Consider the following 27309-nt stretch of genomic DNA (forward strand, 5'->3'; position numbering starts at 1 on the left):
AATTGGTATGAAATAGAATCTATTCGAAAGAGCTGTTGTAAGATATAAAATCAAACCCATAAAGCCCACCCTTCCTTCCTTCCTTCTTTCCTTCTTTTCTTTCTTCCTTTTGGGTGAGGAAGATTTCCTTACATTTATTTATTTGTAAAATTAGACTATTTTGAAAGAGCAACTCGTTTGGTTTGGTTTCTCGGATTCACCGTCAGCCTTTGTACACGTGCGGTGTCACATCGTAAACACTGTCCCCTTTTTGTGAACGTTGTTCTTCTTGTTTGTCAATATATCAAGGACATCCTCGACTGCAGCATAGTTACCATGATTTCGAGGATGGTGTAACCTTTCATAGAATGAGTGGCCTCATCCTTTCTGATCCATCCCCTTTAGTGGGGCATTTAGGTTGTACTCACTACTATGAATAAATATGCGGTGAACATAATCATGCATGTAGCTTGAATTTCTTTTGAACGTTTTCCTGTTGTACAGTCTCAAAAATGCAATTGCTGATTCAAATTATTTTTTGTGACTTTTGACATTACTGCCAATTGATCTTATTGCCATAAGATGTGACCCATCCCTACTGCCACCGGCACGAAATCATGGCCCCGTCTCACTGCCAACTCACCAGAACTAGGAACTGTAATTTAAAATGCTCTTCCCTAGGCTGCAAATGCATCAGATGTTTTGAATTTTGTATGAATCAAGCCTCAAAGAAGGACCTTATGGAAAGATGCTATTAAATTAAAGAATCAGGTAAAGGAGAAAAATGTATTTATATAGATAAATGTTACTAGCCCGGGAACGTAAGATCAAAAACCTTTAAAACATTATGTCAGTTGTCATTCTTTCAAGGAGTCTTTGGGTCAAAATAAGGGCCGTTGGAATTGAGAGTTTGGTTTCTGAATTGTTCTCATCCTCCCATTCGTTGTCTCACTCCTGTTTCACCATAGTTTTAAAATGTCTTATAACCGTCTTATGTGCATGTGCTTCATTTTCTCCAGTTCACAGAGTTCTCAGGTTTGTCAGTAAATGGCCCAAAGTTGACAAGAGTCACAGCATTTTTGCCTCCATTCTCAACACCCTGTGCCCAGTAGTGGCTTCGGAATCTGTCCCAACATCATGAGACATCTTTCCAGAAAACCAAATGGTTTAAGTCGTACCATGAAGTAGTTACACCCATTTAATTCCACCTCACAACAACTTCCTTAGCCTCAAACATGCCTCACTTGGACATGTGTAAATAAAAACACAAACGTGAAGACGAAGGTCCACAAAAAAAGAACCCACATTCGGGCTAAGTGTAAACAGCTGCTCGAGTTTTTTGGTGAAGAATCCTTGGCCATTTGTTCATTGTGTTGTCATCTGCTTGTACCCTCACAGACAGGTGGTAGAACACCTCGAAGGTAAAAATCAAGGCAGAAAAACGAAAACTTGTGAAAAAAAATCTCCCTGCCGTATTAATGTGTTCTGGTGAATTGCGAAATGATCAATTTCCTTTTCGTTGAGACACCTCAATTTTTCTATTGACCTATCTCAGCCTCCCGCGGGAGGCCACGTGGATGCCACGTGACGTCATCCTTCCCTGCTCTGCTGCTTCCCCATCATCCCCGTTTCTGCCTGGCTCCTTGTCATTCGGGTTCACGGGTCCAGTCCCACTGGCCTGGCCTTGGCTTGCTCTCTTGGCCTCCGTGGTGGGTTGCAGTGAACTCCGTTGTGGGTTCTTCCTCTGTCTCATCCCCAGTGTCCATCTGCTTCCCTCACCCCCTATCCCAGGGCTGTCCTGGACCACAGCATTTGTCTCTCGACTTGCTGTATCTTTTCTGACTCCTTTCTGTTCTCGGTTCAACTCTCATCCTCCAGTGGCTGCTGTCCTGAAGCACAAGGCATGCCCTCTGTTCCTTGTCGCTGATGCTGGTGAATATGTGTAGCTGCACATGCACAGAACAGCAGGGCACAGCCTTCCCCGCCTCCATCCAGGGAGCTCCTAGGGTGGAGTCCAATTATCCAGCCTTATTAGTCATATGAACAAGGCTTAAACTGGCTCTACCTTCATAGCAGATGTGCAAACCTAATGGAGTAGGGGAAGATGAAGGTTTTTCATCTTTACAGAACTTTAGTGTTTTGAACATGTGACGTAGCCTTGCTTTTTTAGAGCTTGCTGTATCTCTCAGAGCTTGCTTCCCTCCAGTGCATTAGTCCCAGTGGATACGTTCTCTTCTCACTTTCCTTGGCATGCGTCCGATCTTCAAGTCATCCCTGCAGGTGTGTTCACTGTCAGCCACTGTCCCCCGTCCCCACCCTACCCTACCCCACCCCAACCCCAGAGATCCCAGAGTAGCGTGATTACCCTGAAACTGAGGACCTTGGGAAATCTTGGGGGTTTTTTGGTTTTGTTGTTTTGTTGTTTTCCAAAGGAGAGACCTTATGTGTGAAGATTTCAGGATCTGCCCAGCTAGCACGGAGAGGTTTGGGGGCACCCTTGTCTTAGGGCCTCTTACATCATACAGTGGACCAGCTGAGCCATGTAACCACAAGACGAGCCTTAACTAACGCTTCCCCCATCTCACTGAGATCCCTGCCCCCAAATGAGTACCATTCTGAGTCTTAGCCTCACTGGATTTTGCTTCAGAAGAAAAGCATACCTTTAAATTCTCTCGTAGCACCTTTTTAAAGAAATGCATTTGTTATGTCTTTGGAAAATATAGAACTAACAGCTGAGAATTGCAGCAAATGACTATTTGGGCTCTTAGACCATTCATAAGAATGGGATGGAAAAGGCTCCACAGCAAAGTAATATTTTCAATCATGGAGCTATTTTCTGTCATCTTCGTGAGGGTCAGCAAAATGCTCCACAACTTCCAGAAATTCCTATTTAGTTGTAAAAATATTAGAATGTGAGTAATCTTTGTGTCTGCAATGTTTCCAAGTTCCTGTTTGAATAATCTCTTCCTACTACCCACGCTGGTAACCTTAAGCAAATAATTGAATAACCCAAGTGGATGCTGGCAGCTTCTGCCACTTGGTGGCAAAGCCAATATATTTTGAACTGTAATATGAATGTGAATAAGTTTGGTGGTGATTTTATCTTGTATATTCTTTGTTTTTTTAAACATCTTTATTGGAGTATAATTGCTTTACAATGGTGTGTTAGTTTCTGCTTTATAACAAAGTGAATCAGCTACCCATATACCCCTATATCTTATCTTGTTTATTCTTCAGTTCATTAGGATTTTGTTGATTGGTTTGTTTTTGCTTTCATTTAAAAAATAATACTTGATTCTGTCGTTTTGGATGATTAGAGGGGAAATATGGCCCAAGAATTAGGCTTTTATTTCACTGAACCCCAGACCCAAAAGTGGTCCAAGAGATCATGGAAAATAATACCCTGGACTCTGGGAGTTCTGATGACATTGAATCCTATTAGAAAAGCTCTCCAGCAAAGAGATGCCTAGACTCCCATAATCTCCTTTAACCAACAGGACTTACTGTGCGAACTTGTTCCTGGAGTCCACTGTCAGTGAATACAGCCCTAAAGTCAATCCTCGGTCTGGGCTGTATAGCAGTGGGGCACAGCTACACCTGTCCGAGGTGTTGCCAGGTGTAGCAGCCAGTTCCCCCGCCAGGCTGCTGCAGGTCTGGGGCTTGGGGCCTCTAGGCTCATGAGTATTTCACAAAAGCTTCAAGGTCACTGAGCTGCCCGCTTGTTAGACGTAGAAGGATGTGGGGATTTTAGAAGGTGGGATATGGAGTGCCAGAGGTTAATTAAGTGTGTAATTAAGTTTACAGAGTGGTTAAGCAAGAGGAATGCAATATACATCAAAATATTAGTGTGTCTGAGTACAAGGATTAAAGGCTGAGTGATAGATTTGGGGGGATCAGTTACTTTTCGGGTGTCAACATGTGAGCCCGGAGCCCCAAAGGTGTCAGAGAAGCAGGCTGCTGTGTGCCAGGCCAGTGCCCTCTTCTTGGCCATGTGACCCACACAGACACAGTTCAGTGACTTTCTCCCCCGCAGCCCCTCCAGTGATGCTGAAGAGAAAGTCATGGTTCTGCAGTGCTGTTGGATTGGACAATTCCAACGGGGGGTGCAGAACCAAAGAGAATCTAATTTCCCGAGCTCTCTAATACTACGGGGTGGTCTAAAACCATGGTCCTACCTCCAGAACCTTGTGAGAAGCTTTTCTTAAAAAACAGAAAGTAGGGCAAAGTGCACCCATACAGGCAGACCCAGGAGATATTGTAGGTTTGCTTCCAGACCACCGCGATAAAGGGAAATCTCAATAAAGCGAATCACATGAAGTTTTTGGTTTCCCAGTGCATATAAAAGTTGTTTATGCTATACTGTAGTCTCTTAAGTGTGCAATAGTATTATGTCTAAAAACGCAATACCTTAATTAAAAATACTTCGTTGCTAAAAAGTAAAAAAAATACTTTATTGCTGAAAAATGCTAACCATCATCTGAGCCTTCAGCGAGGCGTAAAGGCTGCTGGAGGGTTTGAAATATTGCAAGAATTACCTAAATATGACATAGAGACACAAAGTAAGCAAATGCTGTTTGAAAAATGGCACCAGTAGACTTGCTCAATGCACAAACCTTCAATTTGTAAAAGACGCAGTATTGCAAAGCGCAATAAAAAGAAGCATGCCTGCACCCAGGATTATTTGCGAATAATTTAGGGTTATTTAGGTTATTATTTAGGGTTATTAATAAAGGGTTTCGAAAGAAACCCTTTCGCTAATGCACTAAGCTGACCGCGGTCCTAGAGCTCAGCTTTCTCCCAGCTCTTGGTAACCTCTAAGCGCTTTACCCACGTGGTGAGTTATTTGTGCAAACCTTTCCATCCTGGTCCTCCCTTGCTCTGACATAACCTCAGATCTCTTCTGTAAATGTGTCCCTGGATGCCTGGAGAATGGAAGCCTGGTTTTTATACACTTATAAATGCATTATAGCAAGAATGGTAAATCTAAGCCCCAACAGAAATGAAGCATTCCAAACCAAGGAGAACTGGCTTTTGGATTATCCACTTCTGAGACCCTTCAATCCATGATCTCCTAAATTGGAGCCAATAACCTATGGTTCACAGTGGCACTGAGTGGGGAAAGCAGTGGTTCTTTCTAAGTTCAATGAATTAACGATGATGTTAATACATGACCCCTGAGAGCATGGCTCCCCCACCACCACCCAGACTTTAAATTTATTTATTTATTTATTTTTGGCTGTGTTGGGTCTTCGTTTCTGTGCGAGGGCTTTCTCCAGTTGCAGCAAGCGGGGGCCACTCTTCATCGCGGTGCGCGGGCCTCTCACTATCGCGGCCTCTCTTGTTGCGGAGCACAGGCTCCAGACGTGCAGGCTCAGTAGTTGTGGCTCACGGGCCTAGTCACTCTATGGCATGTGGGATCTTCCCGGACCAGGGCTCGAGCCCGTGTCCCCTGCATTGGCAGGCAGATTCTCAACCACTGCGCCCCCAGGGAAGCCCCGGGAAGGACAACTCTTAAATGAAATCAGGCTTCAAAGGTGCAGGGCAACTCTCCGATGATGATCTGTCGGCGATTTATGTATTTTTGATGCTCAAGTCACGAAATGAAATATCCACCATGCTGATTATTTACGCTTTCTCTGTTTAATTATAGTTTGAAAATGAGATCATCACCAAGCTGGATCATGAAGTGGAAGGAGGTAGAGGCGATGAGCAGTACAAAGTGTTATTTGATAAAATGTAAGTGTTGATTAACAGTGGGATTTATGTCAGAATAGAGAGAGAGACTGTAATTAGACGACAATGAACTTTGTAGCCCAGAGATAATTGAAAAGTGTTAATAATGGAAAATATTTTAAATTGCACCTCAGTCACGTTTCTTTTGCTGAGTGTGATTAACAAGGTGTGTGTAATTATTTTTCAGTCTCTTAGAGCACTGCAGGAAGCACAAATACCTCGCCAAAACGGGAGAAACTTTTGTAAAGCTCGTCGTGCACCTGATGGAAAGACTTTTGGATTACAGAACCATCATGCATGATGAGAACAAAGAAAATCGCATGAGCTGCACTGTCAACGTGCTGGTGAGTGAAAAGTTAAATATCCGGTCTTCCCAGGAAGCCGGAGATTGAACCAGAAGTTCAAAGCCTTGTGAAAGCTGGCCACAGAGCTTTGCAGAGCAGGACACAGCATGCTTTGCCTGTTTCCTTGGCTGTGGGAGGGAAGGAGGAACGAAGAACTGTTTGCATATCTGCTTTAAGCACGTCAGCGATCATCTTCCTTCTGGGTGTTTTCACACTGTTCTTCCCCTGGTTCAGAATAATGAGCCACCTTATTTTGTAATCAGGGGAGCACCCTTGCGGATGACAGAGCCTAAGTGTTTCATTACTAGGAGACTGTAAACATGTCCTGTAGTGTGTCGAATGGTGGCCTCCGGAAGATAGGTCCACATCCTAATCTTCAGAACCTGTGAACGTGACCTTGTTTGGAAAAAAAACGCTCCTAGCAGATGTAATTAAGTCAAAGATCTTGAGATGAGACTGTCCCGGATTACCCAGGTGGGCCCTAAATCCAATGACAAGTATTTTTATAAGAGACAGAAAAGGAGAAGACAGAGACCCAGAGCAGAAGACCACGTGAAGAGAGGAGCAGAGATGGGAGTGACGTGGCCACAAGCCAAGGAACACCTGGAGCCACTGGAAGCTGGAAGGGGCAGGAAGGAAGCTCCCCTAGTCCCTTCAGAGGGCATGTGGCCCCGCTGCCACCTGGATTTCAGACTCAGGCCTCCAAAACTGAAAGAGAATGCAGAGCTATTGTTTTAAGTCCCCAAGATTGTGGTAATTTGTTATGGCAGCCATAAGAAACTCGTGCATGGCCACATGATGGCTTGGGTGAACTTGACCACCGCCATCCACTGGCGTCTTGCACAGCTGCTGTCACTGTGACATGGTCAGGTTCTGTGGACATCAGTTTTTGACGTAGTTGTGGTGCATCAGGGAATGCTTCAGGGCGATGAACTTCTAGGAAGCTTTACGACAAGCTCAGCTGCAGGGCATGGCTGGTTGGCCTCGTGGCTCTCAGGAGCCACGTGACCACCACATCTGGCTCCAGCGCTCTCTGCATCTCTCTGCGTCTTCCTCCTCTGCTGCTTCCTAGAAGCTAGACAAGCAGACTCCTGGCCCTGGTAGCGTTTTCCTCAATTTCCCCCGCCTGTCCCAACGCAGGAACGCAAGGAAACACTGTGCCTGGTTTCTTCTCTTTACTTCTCTGGGTGGTCCTCATCACCACCTGGTTGTTGGATAGCAGGTGGTTGCCCTGCCCTGACTTCCCCCATTCATACAGACTTGTAGGCGCTTTGAGCTTATGGGAGTGGACTTTTGTGCCAGGAGGAGCAGGACACATCATTCATTCTTGAAAATCACCAGAGATGTTTGGATTAAAAAGATAAACAAAAAGGAATATTTTTCACCTTCCATCTCCTTTATTGTCAACAACGAATCTGAGCTTTGCCACGACAAGCCGGCCGCTGAAACCTCGCACAGTCTCAGCCCTACATTCAGGGGCCGGGCAACCAGTTTTGGCCAATGATAAACATTTCCAGAGCAAGTTTTTGTTTTTTTTTTTTCCTTGAAAATCTAAACACGGGGGACTTCTGGTTTCTGGTCCAGTATGTAAAAGGAGCTAGGAAGTCGTTACTCCTCTCCTCACCACAAGGAAAAAACTGGCAAACTGAAAATCAACAACTCTTCTTCGATCCACAGGGAAAACTCCTGCTCCCAAAATTGTGATACGGAGAATCACAGCCTCCCGGAGCAGAAACGAACACTGGAGCCGGTACTGGACTCCTTTTACCCAGTACATCATGGCCACTTTCAACATAAAATAACAAGGTGTCTTAAAGGGAAAAAAAGGCGCAGTTTGAAGAGACAGGACATCAGAGCTGGACTTGGACATGACTTTAGAGGTTTTAGAATTATCAGACTGGGCATTTAAAATGACCATGATAAATACGCTAAGGGCACTAATAGAAACAGTAGACATTATGGAAGAACAGGTAATATAAGCTGAAAGATGGGAGTTCTAAGAAAGTATCAAAGAGAAAATGCTAGACACTTGCAGAATGAAGAATGCCTTTGGACTTATCCATAGACTGGACATGGCTGAGGAAAGAATCATTGAGCTTGAAACACCTAAATATGTTTGCATGTGCATCATAAGGGTCGGGGGCCACTGTAGGAGTTACTGGCATCCATCCCTGAGATCTGGCCCACTGGCTATGTTTGCCTCTCCATCCACCTGTAGCCTGACTGTGCTAGGGCGGCAGCGAGCTCTGCACCAGGTAAGGGCCTCGATCGTTTGCTCAGGAATGAGCCTGGCTCTTGCTCTGTTGTCTTCCTGCATTCTTGCGTCTGTCCGTAGGAATTTATTTTGATGATGCCAATGTGGTTAACACGAAATAGAGATCAGTGTCTTTCTGCAGGAGAGAAACAGAAACCTTTTCAAAAACATTCCCTACCATGGGCATACTTTTCTAGTGCTCCCTCTGAGCTTTAAGGAGGATCCAAAAGGCCCATTTGTGTCCAGAAGGAAGAATTATTATTATGTTGATTAGGTTTCCAGCTTTGACGATTGACTACTATTTGTTTCAAGCAGGATCTTTCATGCTCACCAGGATGCAAAACCTAGTGGAGAAATGGTGACAAGCTCTGAATGGGGCCTTTTGTCAGAATCAGACTCAGAATCAGAATCAGAATCAGGGTCAGAAAAATAAGGTCCTGTGAGGACACCTGAGATCATAGTTCCTGACATTATGGTGTGTTCCTCTCTCATCCTGAGATTATCGGACATCATTCACTTCCTTCAACTTGAAACATCCTGAATCATTCCATGAAGAGTCAAGTATTCTATTCTTAACTATTTCCTGGGGAGGATAAGATGGATCCCAGACTATCACAATTCTTTCATTTAAAAAATAGAGATCTATGGATGACAGAGAAACAAAAATGGATTTTTACAGATAGATGTTCTGTCTCTTAATATTCACTGCCAAGAACATTTAATCATATAAATATATTTCTAACCTCCGGGTCCATTTTTACCTTTTCTCCTGGTACTTTTCTTGTGAAACAAATAGAGTTTCATAGACGTGAATATGTCTATCCATCTCTAGATGAGTATGGATGTATAAACATACATCTAGAAACATATAAAATGTACTCAACTGATCACTAAGCAGAAATCCCCTTGAAATCCTAAGGTTAAAAAATAAAGAACGTAAGATTTATTCATCAATAAATAAATGTAAGCTCATTGCAAAATTTCCTTTAAAACCAACACTAGGGGGCTTCCCTGGTGGTGCAGTGGTTGAGAATCCGCCTGCCAATGCAGGGCACACGGGTTCGAGCCCTGGTCTGGGAAGATCCCACATGCCACGGAGCAACTGGGCCCGTGAGCCACAACTACTGAGCCTGCGCGTCTGGAGCCTGTGCTCCGCAACAAGAGAGGCCGCGATAATGAGAGGCCCGCGCACCGCGATGAAGAGTGGCCCCCACTTGCCACAACTAGAGAAAGCCCTCGCACGGAAACGAAGACCCAACACAGCCAAAGAAATAAATAAAAATACATAAATTTAAAACCAACACTATTATTATTATTTTTTTAATAGAGTTAGTGGAACGTTCTAAGTTGTGTGGGCTCGTTAATGTCCTACTCTCCCTATCACTTAAAAAACAAATTAAAATTAAAAAATGAGAGACAGGGGCTGTGATTCTGCCCAGCGGCCTGGTGCTTTAGAGGCGCCTCTGCAAGCAAGTCTGCATGTGTACTGGATCATGATTCCTGCTAGGCAAAATGCATATTTGTAATTAAGTGGAATTTCATCGTCACCTCATAATCATGCAATCTTTAATTACTGGTTCATGATTTGTTGTGCGTCACCTGGCTCTTCTATGCACTTATCATCGTATTCATACCCAAGATTGGTAGAATCATTGTTTTACAGACATAAGTTAGGTCCTTCATGGCCCCTCTACAGGCTAATTAAGGTGGTTCCAACTAGAATTCTAAAAATCTTAGGATGTGCCTTAGTTATGAAGGAGTCCAAAATTGAAATACAGTGAAAATGCTTGCGCTCTGAAAGATCAACGCATAGCGCTGGACTGGAATTGGGGACCTAGTCCCAACAGGGTTGCTTGGACAGATGTCAGCCCTGGTGCGGAGAGGACCATGGCGGGTGGGAGGCTGCCCGCAGAGCCCAGAAGTGGGGCACCGAGCAGTGTGAACTTCTACATAAAGAAAGAAAAAGTTTTATAAAGAAATTGGGATTTGAGATGAACTTCCTTCAGTTCTAGGGAGGTTTTGAAGTCCTAGGCAGGGAACAGAACGCAGAGCAGGCAGGATATAGAAGACACTTCCGTATCTCGGAGAGAGGGAGGAAAGTCGCATGATATCCCCGTTGAGAAATTGTAGAAGAGAATGATCAAAAGCTTAGGAAAGGATTAAAAATAGGAGTGCAGAGAGGGTGGTGTGAAATCGTAGCGTGTAAATACTGGTGAGTTGGAAGTGAAGGGCTCATCCTCTGCCTTTGATGTAGGTTCCCTTTGTTACATCGCTCCGAGCCGTCAGCTGAAAATATCCTCATTACCCAGACACAGCACACGAACCAGAGGACACACAAATCTCAGGTGCTGCAAAATGTGAAAATCTCGGTGCGTCTTTCTAAACGCGCCCCGCTTACTCTCTGCATTTGTTTATGATTTCTTTTCGGAGAGATCAATTGTGGAAGCAGTGTCTTTCTTTGGCTAATGAAATGAGACAGGCTGTTTCATCTTCTTGGGTAATTGCATGCCTTTATGATGGTGCTATTCACTAGTAATCTCAGGCCCCCATTCTAGAGTTCTAACATTGTGTGCAGGTGCTAAATTTCACATTGAAAGTGGCAATGGTGTTTCCATACCTTAGGCCTTGTTAGGTGACTGTTCTGCACCTTTCTGGTGCCTCGTGAATGATAAAGGTTTTAGAGTGTTTATAGAGATTTCACATTAAGAAATGTAATTGTAATAGAAATATTTATGCCCATCCTGAAAATAGTTTACAATATGTAGAAGTAGCCCGTTGTTGATAATCTGCTAACTAACCTTCCTCTACCAATGCCATACACGAGGTGTTTCTTAAGCAGCAACCAGTTTTCTTACTGTGTTTTGGAAGGTCTGTCTAGAACAGCGCTTTCCGATAGAAATTTCTTGGTAATGGAGATGCTCTGTATCTACACTGTTCAAGACAGTAGCACTGGCTCCATACGGCTATTGAGCACTCAGAAGTGTGTGGCAAGTGCAACTGAGGAAGTGAATATTTAACTTCATTCAGTTTTAATTAAATTGACTTTTTATTTGAATACATGTGGCTCGTGGCTACTGTGTTGGACATCAGGTCTATAATGACACGTTGCCTTCTTGTGGCTCTTAGTAAGTGAGGCTAGACCCAGCATGCTTTCAATCATGTTGATGATGCTTATTCCAAAGTTTTTTTTTCGCTTCTAATGAGATTACAATGGTTAAGAATGGTGAAGATGTCATATCTTTGGGTAATCCTTTGTTTTAACTGAAAATAGGTGACTTTCAAATGACACAAGTAGATTTAAGCCATCACAGCGTTTATTTCATTTTTTAATTTTTAAAAATTTGTTGCCAAGCATGTTTTTATTTTCCTTTTTGTTTTACTGAAATAGAGTTGATTTACAATGCTGTGTTAGTTTCAGGCATACAGCAAAGTGATTCAGGTCTATATATATCTGAATATATAGATTCTTTTCCATTATAGCTTATGACAAGATATTGAGTTAAGTTCCCTGTGCTATACAGTAGGTTCTTGTTGGCTACCTATTTAGATGTGATATATATACACAATGGAATATTACTCAGCCATAAAAAAGAATGAAATAATGCCATTTGCAGCAACATGGATGGACCTAGTTATTATCATACTAAGTGAAGTAAGTCAGATGGAGAAAGACAGATATGTGATATCGTTTATATGTAAAATCTAAAAAGATGATACAAATGAACTTATTTACAAAACAGAAATAGACTCACAGATTTAGGAAACAAACATGGTTACCAAAGGGGAAGTGGGGGGCAGGGATAAAATAGGAGTTTGGGATTAACATATACACACTACAGTGTTTAAAGTATAGGAAATTTATTCATTAGAATCACCCCCCCCAACCAAAAAAAAAAAAAATGAAGAGAAGTGTAAGGTGTTTTTGCATTTTATGTGAATTTATGGTTCATATCCAAAGATCTGGGTCCATCTGGCTGTGTTTGACACAGGTTGAAGAACAGTGGATTTTTAATGTGTATGTGACACCTTTTATAGAACAGGTTTCTTAAAACAGTGTTGTGGTTTGATTTTTCAGAATTTCTACAAAGAGATTGAAAGAGAAGAAATGTATATAAGGTATGTGAGCATCTGGCTTGTCTGCACCCTCGACCTGTTTATGATAATTGCTGTTTGTCAAGTCCATGCTAAAAAGTGTTTTATAGCCACAGGGGTTGATCTTGTAGGAAAGCGTGAAGGCTAGAGTTTGAATTTGGTGGAGCTCCCAGAAGTATCGTCAGGCCTGGTGCAGTTTGTCCATGCCGATGTGGAGATTTGGGGTGGGGGTTATCCTTAGCCAGCTCAGAAGAAAATAATTATTTCACAGGGTTTTTGTTCCTCTTGACCGACCTTTATGGCCCTTTAGAAAAAAGGCACTGCCACAGATTTTATTGTTTCACAGTAAGCCATATGATTAAATGAGAAGTCCAGTCTTAACTTTATCAGAAATAAGGCAATATTATAAATTTTCAGTCTATTCTTACCTGGGTACCAAATTCTCAAGTTTCGTATTTTCTTCTGGATTTTTCTCCTTCACTTGCCTTTTTCTCTAGGGTGGCGGGCTATGATTGGTACCCTCTCCTTCTTGGTCGCTCTTAGGGGCCAGTGTCAAGTTTTAGTAAGATTACCACTTATGAGACCAGAGTAATTATATAATCCATGTGGCATTAGAGTTTAATGATAGATTAGTTACATTAAGCATTATTTTCTTTCTTTTTTTGTTAAGTCTCTAGTGTATTTATTTGTATAAAGAGTAAACAAAAACATGATTTTCTAACTTTTGATTTCTAAGACTTTTTAAGTTTGTCCTTTAAAAACAGTACCATGTGAATATAATAAACCTTGAGGAAAACAGTTTCTTTTATCCAAAATGTAGGCTGTGGTGGGAGGGAGGGAGATGCAAGAGGGAAGAAATATGGGGATATATGTATATGTATAGCTGATTCACTTCGTTATAAAGCAGAAAGTAACACACCATTGTAAAGCAATTATACTCCAATAAAGATGTTAAAAAAAAAAAAGAAGTATATACAAAAAAAAAGATGTAGGTTGCTTTATATTAGAAAAGCAACTTTTATTTCTTTATGGCAGAGGAATTCTTTTGATCACGTTCGCTGTGATCATTGGAGCTCTTTATTCTTATGGATTTGTATTTTTGTGGATTTTGTGTGTGTGTATATTTGGACTCAATAGAAATGTAAGAAATCACAATCAAACATTGTATACTCTCATTTCAATTGTATGAAGAAAACTCTGGAAAAGATGAGAAAGAATGAGAAACCTTGAAGTATAATTCCACCTCCTTGTGCCGTCTTCAGTTTTGTCCTGAAAAGAGAGGACTTAAATTTTAAAAATATATCTATTGTGTATTACTCTGGTTGGTTTTTCTTAGTGCTTTGTGTACCAGAAGCTTCCAAGGCATTATGCATTGTGAAGATTGTAAAAAGGAAGTATAGAGATGATTTACTGTTGAAGGTAGAATTTAGCTCTTGCAGTTCTCAACACAAATTATTTGGTGATGCGTTAAGGATGTACCTATGTTTTATCGTCTCAGGTATCTGTACAAGCTCTGTGACCTGCACAAAGAATGTGATAACTACACTGAAGCAGCCTATACCTTGCTTCTCCATGCGAAGCTTCTGAAGGTAGTAAAAATTACCATATACTTTCATGATCCTGTCGTTATAAATTATAAGATCATTTAACATTTGATTTTTCCATGACCAATTTCAGTAAACCTAGAACTTAAGATTTTATGGATGTCGACTCAATGCAGTGACATAAACGAAGATAATTAAGAAGTACTTTGATTATAGATCTGGCTCTCCTGAATGCAAATTGGGCAAGATGTCAGAGCAGGTTATCACTGAGCATCTTAAACACCCATCATTGGTCTGCCAGCAGTGAGTTAGAGATTCTGTGACTCCTTATTCCTGCCAACAGGACCCAGTAATGCCGGAGGGCGACCTCAATAAGAAGGAACTTCTGTGGTACAATAGCTAAGAGAGAGGATGAGCCCACCTCTCATTTTATCAAAGAGTGTAGGGACCAGATCATGACTTTTCTCTCCGTGCGTTCTAAGCGGTTCCATTGAGATCTCCTGTTGGTCCATCAGTTCATGTTGGACTTCCTGCCTGACTCTCCTGGGGGATGTTACCGCTCAGCATAGGTCTGGCATGACAGCTTTCAGCTCTCAGTGTCCTTTTGTTATTCAGATAGCTTTGGACATTGGGGTGTGTGTGTGTGTGTGTGTGTGTGTGTGTGTGTGTGTGTGTGTGTGTTTTGCCATAATATATTCATGCTCTCCCCATGTCCATTTTCAGCCCAGTTAGTCATGCAGAGTGGACCCACAGTAAATAACTGGGTGGTTGTTTGTACTGATGGATGGCAAGATGGATGTGTGGGTGGATGGATGGATGGATTCATGGATGGATGGATGTGTGGATGGATGTGTAGGTGGATGGATGTGTGGGTGGATGGATGGATGTGTGGTTGGATGGATGTGTGGGTGGATGTGTAGGTGGATGGATGTGTGGATGGATGGATGGATGTGTGGGTGGATGGATGGATGGATGTGTGGGTGGATGGATGTGTGGGTGGATGGATGAGTGGATGCATGGATGGATGTGTGGGTGGATGGATGGATGTGTGGGTGAATGGATGGATGTGTGGGTGGATGGACGGATGTGTGGGTGGATGGATGTGTGGATAGGTAGGTGGATAGATGAGGGAATTTCTTTACAACTTCTAGTTTTATACTTCAAAACTTTAGCAAGTCACTAGATCATCTTTCTCATTATACCCTCATAAAAAATTGAAAAATTATAAACTAGGTAAAGAGGAACAGCTATGAGAGTTAGAACTGAGTTGAGTGTCCCTACATAAAGATTGCTTATTCAAGGGATCCTGTGTCTAAACTCAAGCCAGCCCCCCGCATACCAAAAACTGAATGAAAGGAAACCAGATGAGATTACATTAAAAGTGAGCATTAAGCAGTGTCTGCTGGGTGATGAGAGGACTAAGGAGGGTGCCATGTTAGGCAGTGAAACCCCAGCAAGAATCTTCCAGCCCTTGGCCCAGTCCTGAACTCTCCAGTAGCTTGTGTGATATGCATACTCATAAGCTGCTTTAGGGACACTGGAGTGTGGAGATTTACCTTTGCCTGAAAACAAGAGTCCTTTGTAAGGAAAACACAGTGAGACTCATTTCAATCTGAATGCCTCATCCATAGTCATCCATGGTAACCCTTTGGCTTTGCACCATATAAAGCTCTCCTAAGGACTGTCATTTATGAAGATAGAGATATCAGTTGGGGCATCTCACACCAGCCGTCCCACTTTGAATTCTAATGGCTTTCATTTGTTAGAAACCCAAATTTTATAACTTTATTTATTTTTTTAAATTTATGTATTTATTTTTGGCTGTGTTGGGTCTTCATTTCTGTGCGAGGGCTTTCTCTAGTTGCGGCGAGCAGGGGCCATTCTTCATCGCGGTGCGCGGGCCTCTCACTATCGCGGCCTCTCTTGTTGCGGAGCACAGGCTCCAGACGTGCAGGCTCAGTAATTGTGGCTCACGGGCTTAGTTGCTCCGCGGCATGTGGGATCCTCCCAGACCAGGGCTCAAACCCGTGTCCCCTGCATTGGCAGGAGGATTCTTAAACCACTGCGCCACCAGGGAAGCCCAGAAACCCAAATTTTAGTAACAAGGTGATTTTGAAACTACAAAGATATTCCTTTTACACCAGGGAAATTAAAATGGGCTCGACAAGCTGCTTGGTCACCCTTACTCTCTCTCATAGTACATAAACTTTTCTACGGGCGTGTGAATGTAAAATAGATGTATGTGTATGAAGTATCATTTGTTTAATCATTGCACTTATTGAGCACAGACGGGTTTGTTACAAACGGTACAAGGATGTTTCACAACCCAAATCCATCGGCCCAATTGCATTATTATTTCCACTGGGGTTTTGAATTTTTCGGTTAGATGCCACATAATCACTCTCCATCTCTTTTACATCATTACATTTTGCAGTTTGTCCTAAATATGTTTTGATATTGCAGTAAATGTGAATTCATGCTGGTTAATCAACATACTAAAGTAACTAAAAGTTACTTGTATCTTTATGAAAATTCTTCACCATGATTGATATATTCTTGTTCATTAAGTAAAAATCCTCAAATAGGGTCTTCTTTTTTTGGTTAAGGCTATTTTGTCAAAAAAACAAGGGCAATAAAATCATCAGCCTTTCGCCTAGCAATCAAGTTATTTCAACTCATTGTTTAAGTGGAAGGTATAAAGGAGTTTTGCTTCTCCGTTCAATATTTTTTTAGGTGATTTTAAACTCCAAGGGAGTTTTTTGGCATCCAAACTTTCTTATTCTTATTTATCTTATTGTAGTTACATTTCAGAATCATGTAAAATTTTACTTTCACCCTTCATAAAAGTAGAAATCTGGCCATGTGGTGAAAATGCCACAATTAATTGAGTTTGTGACTCCCAGTTATGGTTGGGCTACGCACTTCTCATTTGAAGGTGAAAGAATTTGCAGCAGCGTAAAGGTTTCTCATTCTTACTTGACACTCCAGGTGCTGGAGAGCCCATCTGGCCCCATGGCCCTTTCACCCTGTTCTTTGGAGCCCTGGGGTCCGCCTCGGAGTGCTCCAGAGCCCCTCTGGCTTCGGGAAGGTGGGAGGGGGTGTGTGCTGTGAGAGCCCGCCCCTTAGGGAGCCTTGCACTTTTGCAGGCCTGTCCCTTGGGGCCTTTGCCCTCTGCCCCAGTGGTTCCTGTCCATTTGTCATGACCCCTAAAATGTGGCACCACAGCTGGTCCCGTTGCTCCAGATGTGGCCTGGCCAGCCCTGAGTCCAGTGGGGACCCCCCCACCCCCGTGTGGTCCAGGCAGCCTGCAAGTCTGCTGCTTTCTTGGTAACATCCTCACTGTCCTGTCTTAAAACAGGGTCAAGACCCACCTCCTGAGTCCAACTGATGAGTGAGCCCATCCTGATGCTTTCCTCCAAGGAGCCTCCCCAGACCCCCTCGTCCTGCCTTCCGCCCTTAAATTGCCCATGAAATCTTTTCTGCAGAGTTATTATATACCACTGTGCTCTAATTTGTAATAGCACTCTCTCTGGAGCAGGCATCTTCTGACTCATCTTTGACCTGGTGCCTTGCACATAGTAGGTCCCCACCAAATATTGAAGTTTATTGAACCCTATATTTAGTGCCGTTGATTTCTTGAGCATAAGTTTAGGAGTTTAGGTGTCAAATGAGCTTGCCTCACTTTGATGCATCCTTCCTTCATCCCATAAGTCCACTGTCACGTCCACAAACGCTGGCCGAGCCCTGCCTTTGCGACAGGCAACGTGCCTAGAGCCGAAGATCCCAAGACACCTCCCTGTCTGTAAGGAGCTTTCTTTACGACCTGTAAGTGCAATCCATGTGCCTTCTGCTATTGATTAAAATGTTGAGCAGCACAGGACTGAGGCCGCCGCCCAGGGATGCCCCACTTGAGGCAGCCACAGATCACCCGGTTGCTCATTCATCTGGAAGGTTCCAAGGCATCAGGGGCAAGCTGACAGTTCTGTGCTGTCCAGAACCTGCTGGGTTTCTCTTCTGTGTGAATCTAGACCCAGCTTTGCCTTCCTCTTTCTTTCCCTCGTCTTGAGGCCTCTGCACAGAGGTTCTGCCCTCAATTCCAGACCCGACAGCCTGATGGCAGCAGCTCCAACGATCCCTGGAATCATGGCCCGAGTGCCCACACCGAATTCAGGGCTTACTGTACATTCTGACCTGACGGTAGGGAAACGGTAGCCCTGGCCGTGCCCTTACGTGGCACCGCTCACGCTTTGCTTTTGCCTCAGTGGTCGGAGGACGTGTGCGCGGCCCACCTCACCCAGCGGGATGGGTACCAGGCGACAACACAGGGACAGCTGAAAGAGCGGCTCTACCAGGAAATCATCCACTACTTCGACAAAGGCAAGGTAAAAAAAAAAAATGCAGTTTTTCTGGTGTTTTCCTCTTTGTGTGCACCTTCTTGCAGCGTTGTAAACACTTTTTAACACATGGTGTTTGTGGTACCAGAAATTTGTTACAGATTGTATATCTGAAGGTTTTATGCATGGCCCTCCCGCTGGCACTTCTAAGTAGAAATCCTACCGAAAAAAAAAAATCAATCGCCCTTTTGTAGATGCTCTGCTGAAAGTTAGGACTGAAAAGTGCAAGTATTTTCATAGTCCTTGCCAGAGAGAACCCAGGCTGGGACACTGATTCGGGGGAATTTCTGGCTACGTTAGAGCTAATGCTTTCCTTTGACAGTCTGCGTTTTTCTGTTGTTACCAAATTATTAATCCCATGGCAAGACCAATATCGCTCATGTTGGTGGCCTCTCCATTAACTGGCTCAAACAAAATTATTTAACCTGTTGACTTCTACTAAAAGGAAACCTGCCATCATTTTAATCAGCCAGTAATAGATCTCATCACAGTAGTTCACGTGATTCAGATAAATAGGAACTATTAAAAAAAAAAGGGGCTCCTTCAGTTAAGAAGTTTTTAAAATCTGCCACCAAAGTGACTTCTGAGCTCATTCTGTGCCTTCATCAGGATTCTTAACTTATCTCAGTTACCAGCCTTTTTTTTTTTTTTTTACCTTGAGAAAAGTGAACAGAGAATTCCATGACGGTACCTGTATTCGTTTCTTAGGGCTGCGGTAAAATAGGCCTACCCACTGGGCAGGAATCTGTTCTCTCACGGTTCTGGAGGCTATAAAACCAAAGTCAGCGTGTCGGCAGGGCCGTGCTCTCTGAGAGAGAATGATTCAGGGGGAGAATCTGCTTCCTGCCTCTCTCTTAGTGTCTGGTGATGCCGGCAGCCCTTGGCTTGTGGACACATCACTCCAGTTCCTGCCTCTGTATTCGTGTGGCTTTTTCCCTGTGTGTCACTGTGTCCAAATCTTCCTCTTCTAAGAGCACCGATTATTGGATTTAGGGCCCACGCCATCCAGTGTGACCTCATCTTAACTTGATTACACCCGAAGACCCTGTTTCCAAATAAGGTCACATTCACAGATACCAAGGGTTAGGACTTCAACATATCTTTTGGGAGGGACCCAGTTCTACCCCCAGCAGCACCCATATCAGGAAAGGATGATGGCTGACCCTTTTTGTGGCTGTCGACATAAACCGAACCCTTTTGAAAAGATCATGTGTGTTTTATTTATTCCCTGGGGTCCTTGACATGGGACAAAAATCAAAATATTCAGAATAGCATGAGGATTGGCCAGAGGCCACTTGGAAATGATCTGTGAATTACACCTGGTCCTATAGCGAAACAGAATATAGTTCTTCATAGAAATGAGATGGTTTCACAATTAAGGCCAATTGCTAAAATTTTATTAGCTTAGCCAGGGGAGTTCTGTTTCTCCACAAACTGCTAAAAAAGTGGATCCATTCCTTCCCCCGATGGCTTTCTGGCTTATTATGTTTTTGAGAAGGGTAATCAGGTGTTATGGAAGGGGCAGAACAGGAGGTGGGACCCCAGAGAGGCCCAGGAAGCCTGAGGGCCAGAGGTCGTTGGGGCTGAAAGAGTGTGTGCCTTTGCTGATAGCCATTCTGGGTTCTCATGTCCTCTGACAGCACTGGCCCCGAGATCCCTCCAGCCACATCTCAGCTCTCCTCCCCGCCTCGCTCCTTATATTCTGGCCACACCACCCACTCTGGGTCCTCGCCCACACCAGCCCTTCCTGCCTCTGCCTGGCAGGCCTCTGCTGCTCCTGCCCTCGGCTCATTTGTCCTCATCCAGCTTAATGTCACCTCTGCTCCGATGCCCACAATGTCCTCTTCTTTTCCTGTATAGCACTTACCACAATTTGCAACAGTAGATTTGCACGTGTATTTCTTTAGCGAGTCTCCCATAGGCCATGAGCTCTGTGAAGATAGAGGCCACACACGTGTAATCCCTCACAACACACGCAACTCTCAGACAGAGCCGGGCACGTAACACAGGGGCATTTGTTAGATGAACAAAGAAATCAGTGAAAGAATGCACGAACAAATGAGTGAATCCTCAGCATTTAAGGGTGATTTCGGACAGATGAGAGGTGCTCGTGGACAGCAGGACAGCTGGCCTTCAATAAATAATAAATTGAGGAACCAAGTGGGTTTGGTTTTGTTTTTAGCCAAAGCAGTCTCATACGGAGGGAAAAAAATGAACGTGTTCAGTTTAGAACAGTGGTTCTCAACCGGGACCCTTTCACGTTATCATGCCTGGGGGTGTGGATGCGACTGGCATCAAGTGGGTCAAGGTCAGGGATGGCTGCTCAACCTCCTACAAGGCAGACGGCCCTCGCCACACAGAACTATCCAGCCCAGAATGTCAGTAGTGGCCAGGTTGAGGAATCCTGGTTGTGAAAAAAGCGAATTCAAGTGATAAAGCATTACAGGCAAAAAGAGAAAGGGGCTGAAGGAATGTTCTCACATGTTTCTGTGTTTTGGAGGAGACAGAAAGATGGCTCTGGTAAAGTGAGCACTTAGCTCACCTGGAGTCAAGAATGTTCAACTTGATTGAACTTGTTAATCAAAACTGAGGAGAATCGTCTTCACGGCAGCTGTTAGAGGCGTACTGGCAAAAGAGACTGAAAAGCCATTTTTGAATGCCCATGAGTTCTCCACGAGAACGTTAAAAAGAAACAGAAGTTCACGCATCTTTCTGAGGCTAACATGAGGGTGAGGGAGAACATTTCATCAAACGAAATTTCAAGTACCTGGATGATGAGCTGCAAAGCAAAAAAAAAAAAAAATCGTTTTCACATCAACGAGCATTAAATTTCCTGGGGAAAAACTAACAGAAGGAAGTAAGTATCCATCTTCTGTATGAGCTGGGATGGGCTGGAATCTGCTGGGGTTGCAACCTCTCACCATCTCAGTGGTGCTACGCAACCCAGATTGATTTCTCACTCATGCTGCCGGTCGGTCCATCGTCACTTCTGGGGACCCAGGTGAGCGGAGGTCCCAGCACAAAGGAATGCAGCCTCAGAGGGACAGCAAGTCACTGCCCGGCCCCTACACACTTGGCCCAGAAATGACACAGGCGTTTGTGCTCGTGTCATTGACTAAAGCGAATCACGCGGCCACAACCAGCTTCAGTGGATGGGGAAGTGCCCGGAAGGGAAGGCAATGTACGTAGCGCCTACATCTACCAGATAAACCAGGTAAACTACCAGGACGTTTAATCGGACAAGTGAGGCGGGGTTCTAACCTAGGGCTCTCAAGGCACGTGGAAATTGCCTAAGTATATGTATGTTCTAAAAAGGTAATAGTCCCTCTAATCCCCCAGTTACACAGCTTCCCACAACTGGACATGTGAGAATAGAGCTATCTCCAGAACCTGGTGCTGGGCCAGCTCCTCCGTAGTTGAATTTCTTCCTCGGGTTAAGGAGGGGTTGGGAACGACGTGACCGGGCTGGGCAGTGCAGGGGCAACAGCACCTGAGAACTGGTTCCAGCTCCCTGTGGCCAGGACGCCCGAAGTCTCAGCAGGTGGGGAGTTGGGGCGGCAGGAGGTCACAGCAGAAGGTAAGTTTGCCTCTTCCTGCCAGATTTAGAATCACATTCATTTAGGAAACAAGACCGAGACATGGTCTTGTTATACCTGCCAGGTGTGGGTATATGCGGTGATTTGAGAAAGAACATCCTTCCTGCCTTCTCTGGAATAAGACCGTGGCTGAGGTCGTTGCTGCAGATTCAGAACTTGACGTTGGGAAGGACTAGATGCACACATTTCTGTACTCCATGCCCAGACTGAAGTTTTGTTTTTTGGGGTTTTTTTATTGAAATATAGTTGATTTACAATGTTGTGTTAGTTACAGGTGTACAGCAAAGTGATTCAGTTATATATATATGTATGTGTATACTTTTTCAGATTCCCTTTCATTATAGGTTATTATAAGATACTGAGTAGAGTTCCCTGTACTATACAGTGGGTCCTTGTTGGTTATCTATTTAATATATAGTAGTGTGTACACGTTAATCCCAAACTCCTAACTTACTCCCCCTCTTCGCCTTTGGTAACCATAAGTTTGTTTTCTATGTCTGTGAGTCTATTTCTGTTTTGTAAATAAGTTTATTTGTATCATTTTCATAGATTCCACATACAAGTGATATCATATGATATCTGTCTTTCTCTGTCTGGCTTACTTCACTTAGTATGATCTTCTCTAGGTCCATCCATGTTGCTGCAAATGGCATTATTTCATTCTTTTTTTTGGCTGAGTGCTATTCCATCGTGTTTATATACCACATCTCCTTTATCCATACTCATCTGTCGATTCTTGGGGAAAAAAATATCTTGAAATGGGTGATAGTTGGCAAGTGATTCAGCCCATGGGAACTTGAAGGAAGGCCGCTCACTGTGGGGTCCTCTGAGTAGAGGTGCCCAGGGAGCCAGCCCTCCTATGATGGGGGGCTCCGACTTGAGCTGTCTGCTACGAGAGTCACAGGACCCATGCAGCCATGAACACCTGAAACATGGCCAGTCCAAACTGGCCAGATGCACCATCAGCGTACAACAGCACTGGATTTCTAAGGCTCAGCATGAACAAGAGACTGTTTTTATGAGCTGAATTATGTCCACCAGAAATTCATGTGTTGGCGCCCTAACCCGAGTACCTCGGAAGGTGACTATTTGGACATAGGGCCTGATCCAATATGACTGAACTCCATATAAGAAGAGGAGATTAGGACAAAGACACACACTGAGCAAGGACTAGGTGAGGACACAGGGTGGGAATTTGTCTCACAGGCCAAGGAGAGAGGCCTCAGAGGAAAGCATCCTTCTGACAACTCGGCCTTGGCTTCTCGCATCTAGAACTGTAAGGAAATAAATTTGTTTAAGGCGTCCAATCTTTGGAACTTTGTTATGGCAGGCTGTCAAACATCTCATTAATTTTGTGTTATTGATTACATTTGAAAGAATACTTCAGGTATAGTAAATATTACTAAAAGTAATTCCACTTTTTTTTAAGAGTTTGCTCATTTTTAAAGCTTTTTTCTTTTTTTTTTTAATAAATTTATTTATTTTTGGCTGCATTGGGTCTTCGTTGCTGCGCGCGGGCTTTCTCTAGTTGCTGCGAGCGGGGGCTACTCTTCGTTGCGGTGCGTGGGCTTCTCATTGCGGTGGCTTCTCTTGTTGCAGAACACGGGCTCTAGGTGTGTGGGCTTCCGGCAGTTGTGGCACGCGGGCTCAGTAGTTGTGGCTCGTGGGCTCTAGAGCGCAGGCTCAGTAGTTGTGGCACACGGGCTTATTAGTTGCTCTGTGGTATGTGGGATCCTCCCAGACCAGGGATCGAACCCGAGTCCCCTGCATTGGCAGGCGGATTCTTAGCCACCGTGCCACCAGGTCCCTAATTCCATTTTTTTAAATGTGGCTACTAGAAAAATTGTACATGTATCTTGGCTGATGGTTCCACTGGAGAGTGCAGCTCTGAGCCAAAGACTTTGCTTTTGTTGAGAACGGTATCTGCTAGCACATCCGTCCACAGGCTGCTGGTAAATCGAAGCTTTACTGCATGTCCTTTGGGGTCATCACAGGCGGCGGCATTGCTTACGTGCTTGTTGGGATATAGTCCTTACACTAAATGCATATTTTGAAAAACTGAAATAAATCTAAGAGAATTAGGAAATGGGAACCAAAGCCAGGAGATAATAGAATGGATGTCAGAATGACAAGGGGAAGCATGATCACAAGCACCAAAATTGGATTTTTTTTTTCTTGTGACCCAGTGTCATTTCTGTAATTTGAAATAAGTGTCCAGAGTATGGTTGTTCTTAGCATTAGGGGATTTGGAGGGACGGGCATGTGAGGGGCTCTTTTATGAACAGAAGATCCTCTGAAGGAAATAAAGACAAGGCACATGGTAGGGAGGGAAGGAAAGAGTAGAAACAGAGGCAGTTATGAAGATAAACCATAAGAAATCAGGAAGAAGCAACATAGCTTTGTTGGAGCAAGATGGAGTTTTCTGGTACTTACGTATTTTATTTTTAAAATTTAGAATTATGCCTCTCAGTTGTTTGTTTTCTTCTGTGCTTTGACCAAAGTCTATGATATATTGTTAGTTTCCCAGGCTCTTAAGGATGAGTCACGTTTTCTCACTGTGACTTGTGTGTCCGAGTGCCTTCGGGGATGAGTGTCACCGACCGACTAGCTCTAAGGTCTGCACCGTCTTGGCCGGGTTCTGCCTGGGACACTGCTGAACAGTGTGGGTCTCTGAGCAGAAGTCAGCTCATCCGGCGTGTTTTCCCCGTGAGCTCTCAGCCTCCCTGGGCTCCCAGTCCAAGATGCGTCACCCACATCCATCCCTGCCGTTCTGCTCCCCGGGCCACCATTCTGCGCTCTAACAAAGTGGCCGTGGCATCCTAGCTTGAATCGCTCCAAGGATGCCCAAACCTCAGGGTCCCCCAGCCTCCTCTACAGGCAGATCCAGGCCTCTGCCTGGCAGGTGAGGCCCCTTACAGCAGGGCTCTGCCCTTGTATCTACCCTCTCGTCACCCACAGCATCTTGCCTCTTTCTGAACGTGCGTGTTGATTCCCAGCCCCGGGACCTTCTGTGGTCTCCCCCGGATGGGGAACGGCCCCTCTCACCTGCCGTCTCCTGTGGTGACTCCTTCCCACCTCCTACACATGTTTCCGTGGTGGCTCCACCTTGGAGCCTTTCCTGCCCCTCATGCAGAAAGAGTCCTGTCTCTGGGCTCTCCCTGCCCTGGCCAGGAGCTATTTCTGTGTATCTTGTATCCCCTCCTTTGAGTATCTCACACTTTAATGGTCCCCTGAGTCCCCTGGGGATCTTGTTAAAATGCAGACTCTGGGAACTTCCTTGCGGTCCAGTGGTTAAGACTCTGCACTTCCACTACAGGGGCGCAGGTTTGATCCCCGGTCGGGGAACTAAGATCCCATGTGCTGCATGCTTCGGCCAAAGGAAAAAAAAAAAAAAAATGCAGATTCTGATTCACTAGGTCTTGGGAGGGGCCTGAGGCTCTGCATTTCTAAGCAGCTCCCAGTAATGGCAATGCAGCTGGGCCAGGGTCCACCCCTGGGTCACCAGGTCCTGCTTTGACTGGAGCTCCTTGGGGACAGGGCAGGTGTGTCTGACACTTCTGTTTGTCCCTGTTCGGGAGCCCTGTGCTGCACACAGACTTATTCAGTCACTTTTTTTAAGTAGACTATTTTTTAACAGCAGTTTTTAGGTTCACAGCAAAATTGAGCAGCAGATGGGGAGAGTTGCCATGTACCCCTGTCCCCCCTTCTCCGACATGTGCAGCCTCTCCCACTGTTAACAGTGTCATTTTTATTTAATTAAGCACATTCTGGCCAATGCTTGAGCAAACACTGGAAAAGGCCTCCATCACTCAGACATTCCACAGAGTTCCTAACATGGGGCTTATTTGTCTCACGTGTGTGGTCTGGCCTCCTGGCGCAGACTCTGAGCCCCGGAAACGTCTGAAGGGCATGCCCCCCTGCCCCCCACTCCTGCCCGGCAGCCCCCTGGGGCAGATCCCTCTCCTCATTCCAGAGGTGCCGGTCTTGGGACCGTGCCTTTTCCGCAGGCTCGTTTCCCAAGCCTGATGCTGGCTTGGCTTACGTGCTGCCTTCATTGCAGAAGTTGTGGATGGAATAAAGACAGATTCTTCCAAGACCCGGGCCGGCTTTTCCTGCCTGGACTCCCGTACGTCTGCTAGAAATACGTCCTCGGTCAGAATGATTGCAGGGGTGGATCAAGTGAACGGCCAGGGATGGTCACGCAGGGAGGGCCGTCTGGCATCGGCCACAGGCTCTGACTTCACTGCTGACTCAAGGTCCATCCCAGGTCCATGTTCTAAATGTTCTCCTGCAGCGCATGAGTATTTAAGTCACAAGAGTTTCTTGGGTTTGATTTTACACGTGTTTCATTTTAGGGGAAAAAAATTGCAATTTTGGTTTAAAACCATATATTTGGGTAATGGGCCTTAATACTACAGTTGGACTTGAAGACCAGTGATGGCTGAGGACCACACAATTGTAAAATGAACTCTACCCGGTACCTGAGCCTGGCAAAGGTATGACTCAGTTATAGCGCCACTGATACAGGCCGTCACCTTATGTGATTAAGGAAATCTTCACTATGTCCTTAACAGGTGGGAACTTTACACATCCTAGAGCTAATCTGCACTGTTTTAAATGTATGCAGCTACCCAGGGGAAGTAGGGACTTACAGAACCCAAGGCAGATTTGTGTCCTGGAGACCGTGAGCGCAGGCCCTTAAAGGAGCGGGTTCCCACCCCATCCCTTAGACGCCAGCACCTGCGGGGACAACCCAGGGCGCCCGCCAGAGACTGGGGTCAGACTGTATTAAAAGTCTGTCTACCTTTGTGCTCTGAAAGCAGCAACACTGAATGGATTTTCTGCTCCTTCATATTGGACACGCCGGTTTTTGAATTATGTTCTGTTATCTTTCTGTATTTCTTCTTCACAAACATCATTCTTTTATTTTTGCTTTTCCACCGTTTAAAAAAGTTTTGAATGTCTTTCAGCCCAGCTTTTGGTCTTTTCATCTGTTTCTTTCTCTCCGAAAAACGTCATTTCCATCTGTTTCCCTTTTCATTCTTTTGCACTTCTTCCTTCCTGGGCTAATAATTACTCCTTGCTCCTTTTCCTTTCTCTTTTTACCACCTGTTTTTGCATCTCCGGAAAGCCTGCTGTCGGGTTTTATCGTGGCAGTCAGTCGAGTGTTCTGTCCTGAAGATGCTCTGAATTGTCTGTCTTATTGTGTTTGGTTGAGGCCTAGTAATTTTCAATAAAGCCCTTAGTTCAAGCACTGCACTGAAAATTACCAGGCTTCTCTATGGAGGGTGTGTCTAAAGTAGAAGCCCTGCTCTCAGGAAAATGTAGTCAGAGTGAGGGAGCCAGTATGAACCAACATTAACCACTTCGAAA

The 27309-nt window shown here is 44.5% G+C and overlaps 1 protein-coding gene across 2 annotated transcripts in view; it reads left to right on the forward strand.

The window, feature by feature from the left end:
* Window positions 1-27309, forward strand: part of DOCK1 (dedicator of cytokinesis 1) — a 525198-nt gene that overhangs the window by 441733 nt on the left and 56156 nt on the right. For both annotated transcript variants that reach the window (XM_068548757.1, XM_068548758.1), the window contains exons 34-38: window positions 5630-5715; window positions 5900-6056; window positions 12386-12426; window positions 13901-13991; window positions 18209-18328. In XM_068548757.1, coding sequence (XP_068404858.1) covers window positions 5630-5715; window positions 5900-6056; window positions 12386-12426; window positions 13901-13991; window positions 18209-18328 — 495 coding nt within the window. The remainder of the gene's footprint in view (window positions 1-5629; window positions 5716-5899; window positions 6057-12385; window positions 12427-13900; window positions 13992-18208; window positions 18329-27309) is intronic.

The sequence above is a fragment of the Eschrichtius robustus genome, chromosome 7, assembly GCF_028021215.1.
Source record: "Eschrichtius robustus isolate mEscRob2 chromosome 7, mEscRob2.pri, whole genome shotgun sequence".
Taxonomy (NCBI): domain Eukaryota; kingdom Metazoa; phylum Chordata; class Mammalia; order Artiodactyla; family Eschrichtiidae; genus Eschrichtius; species Eschrichtius robustus.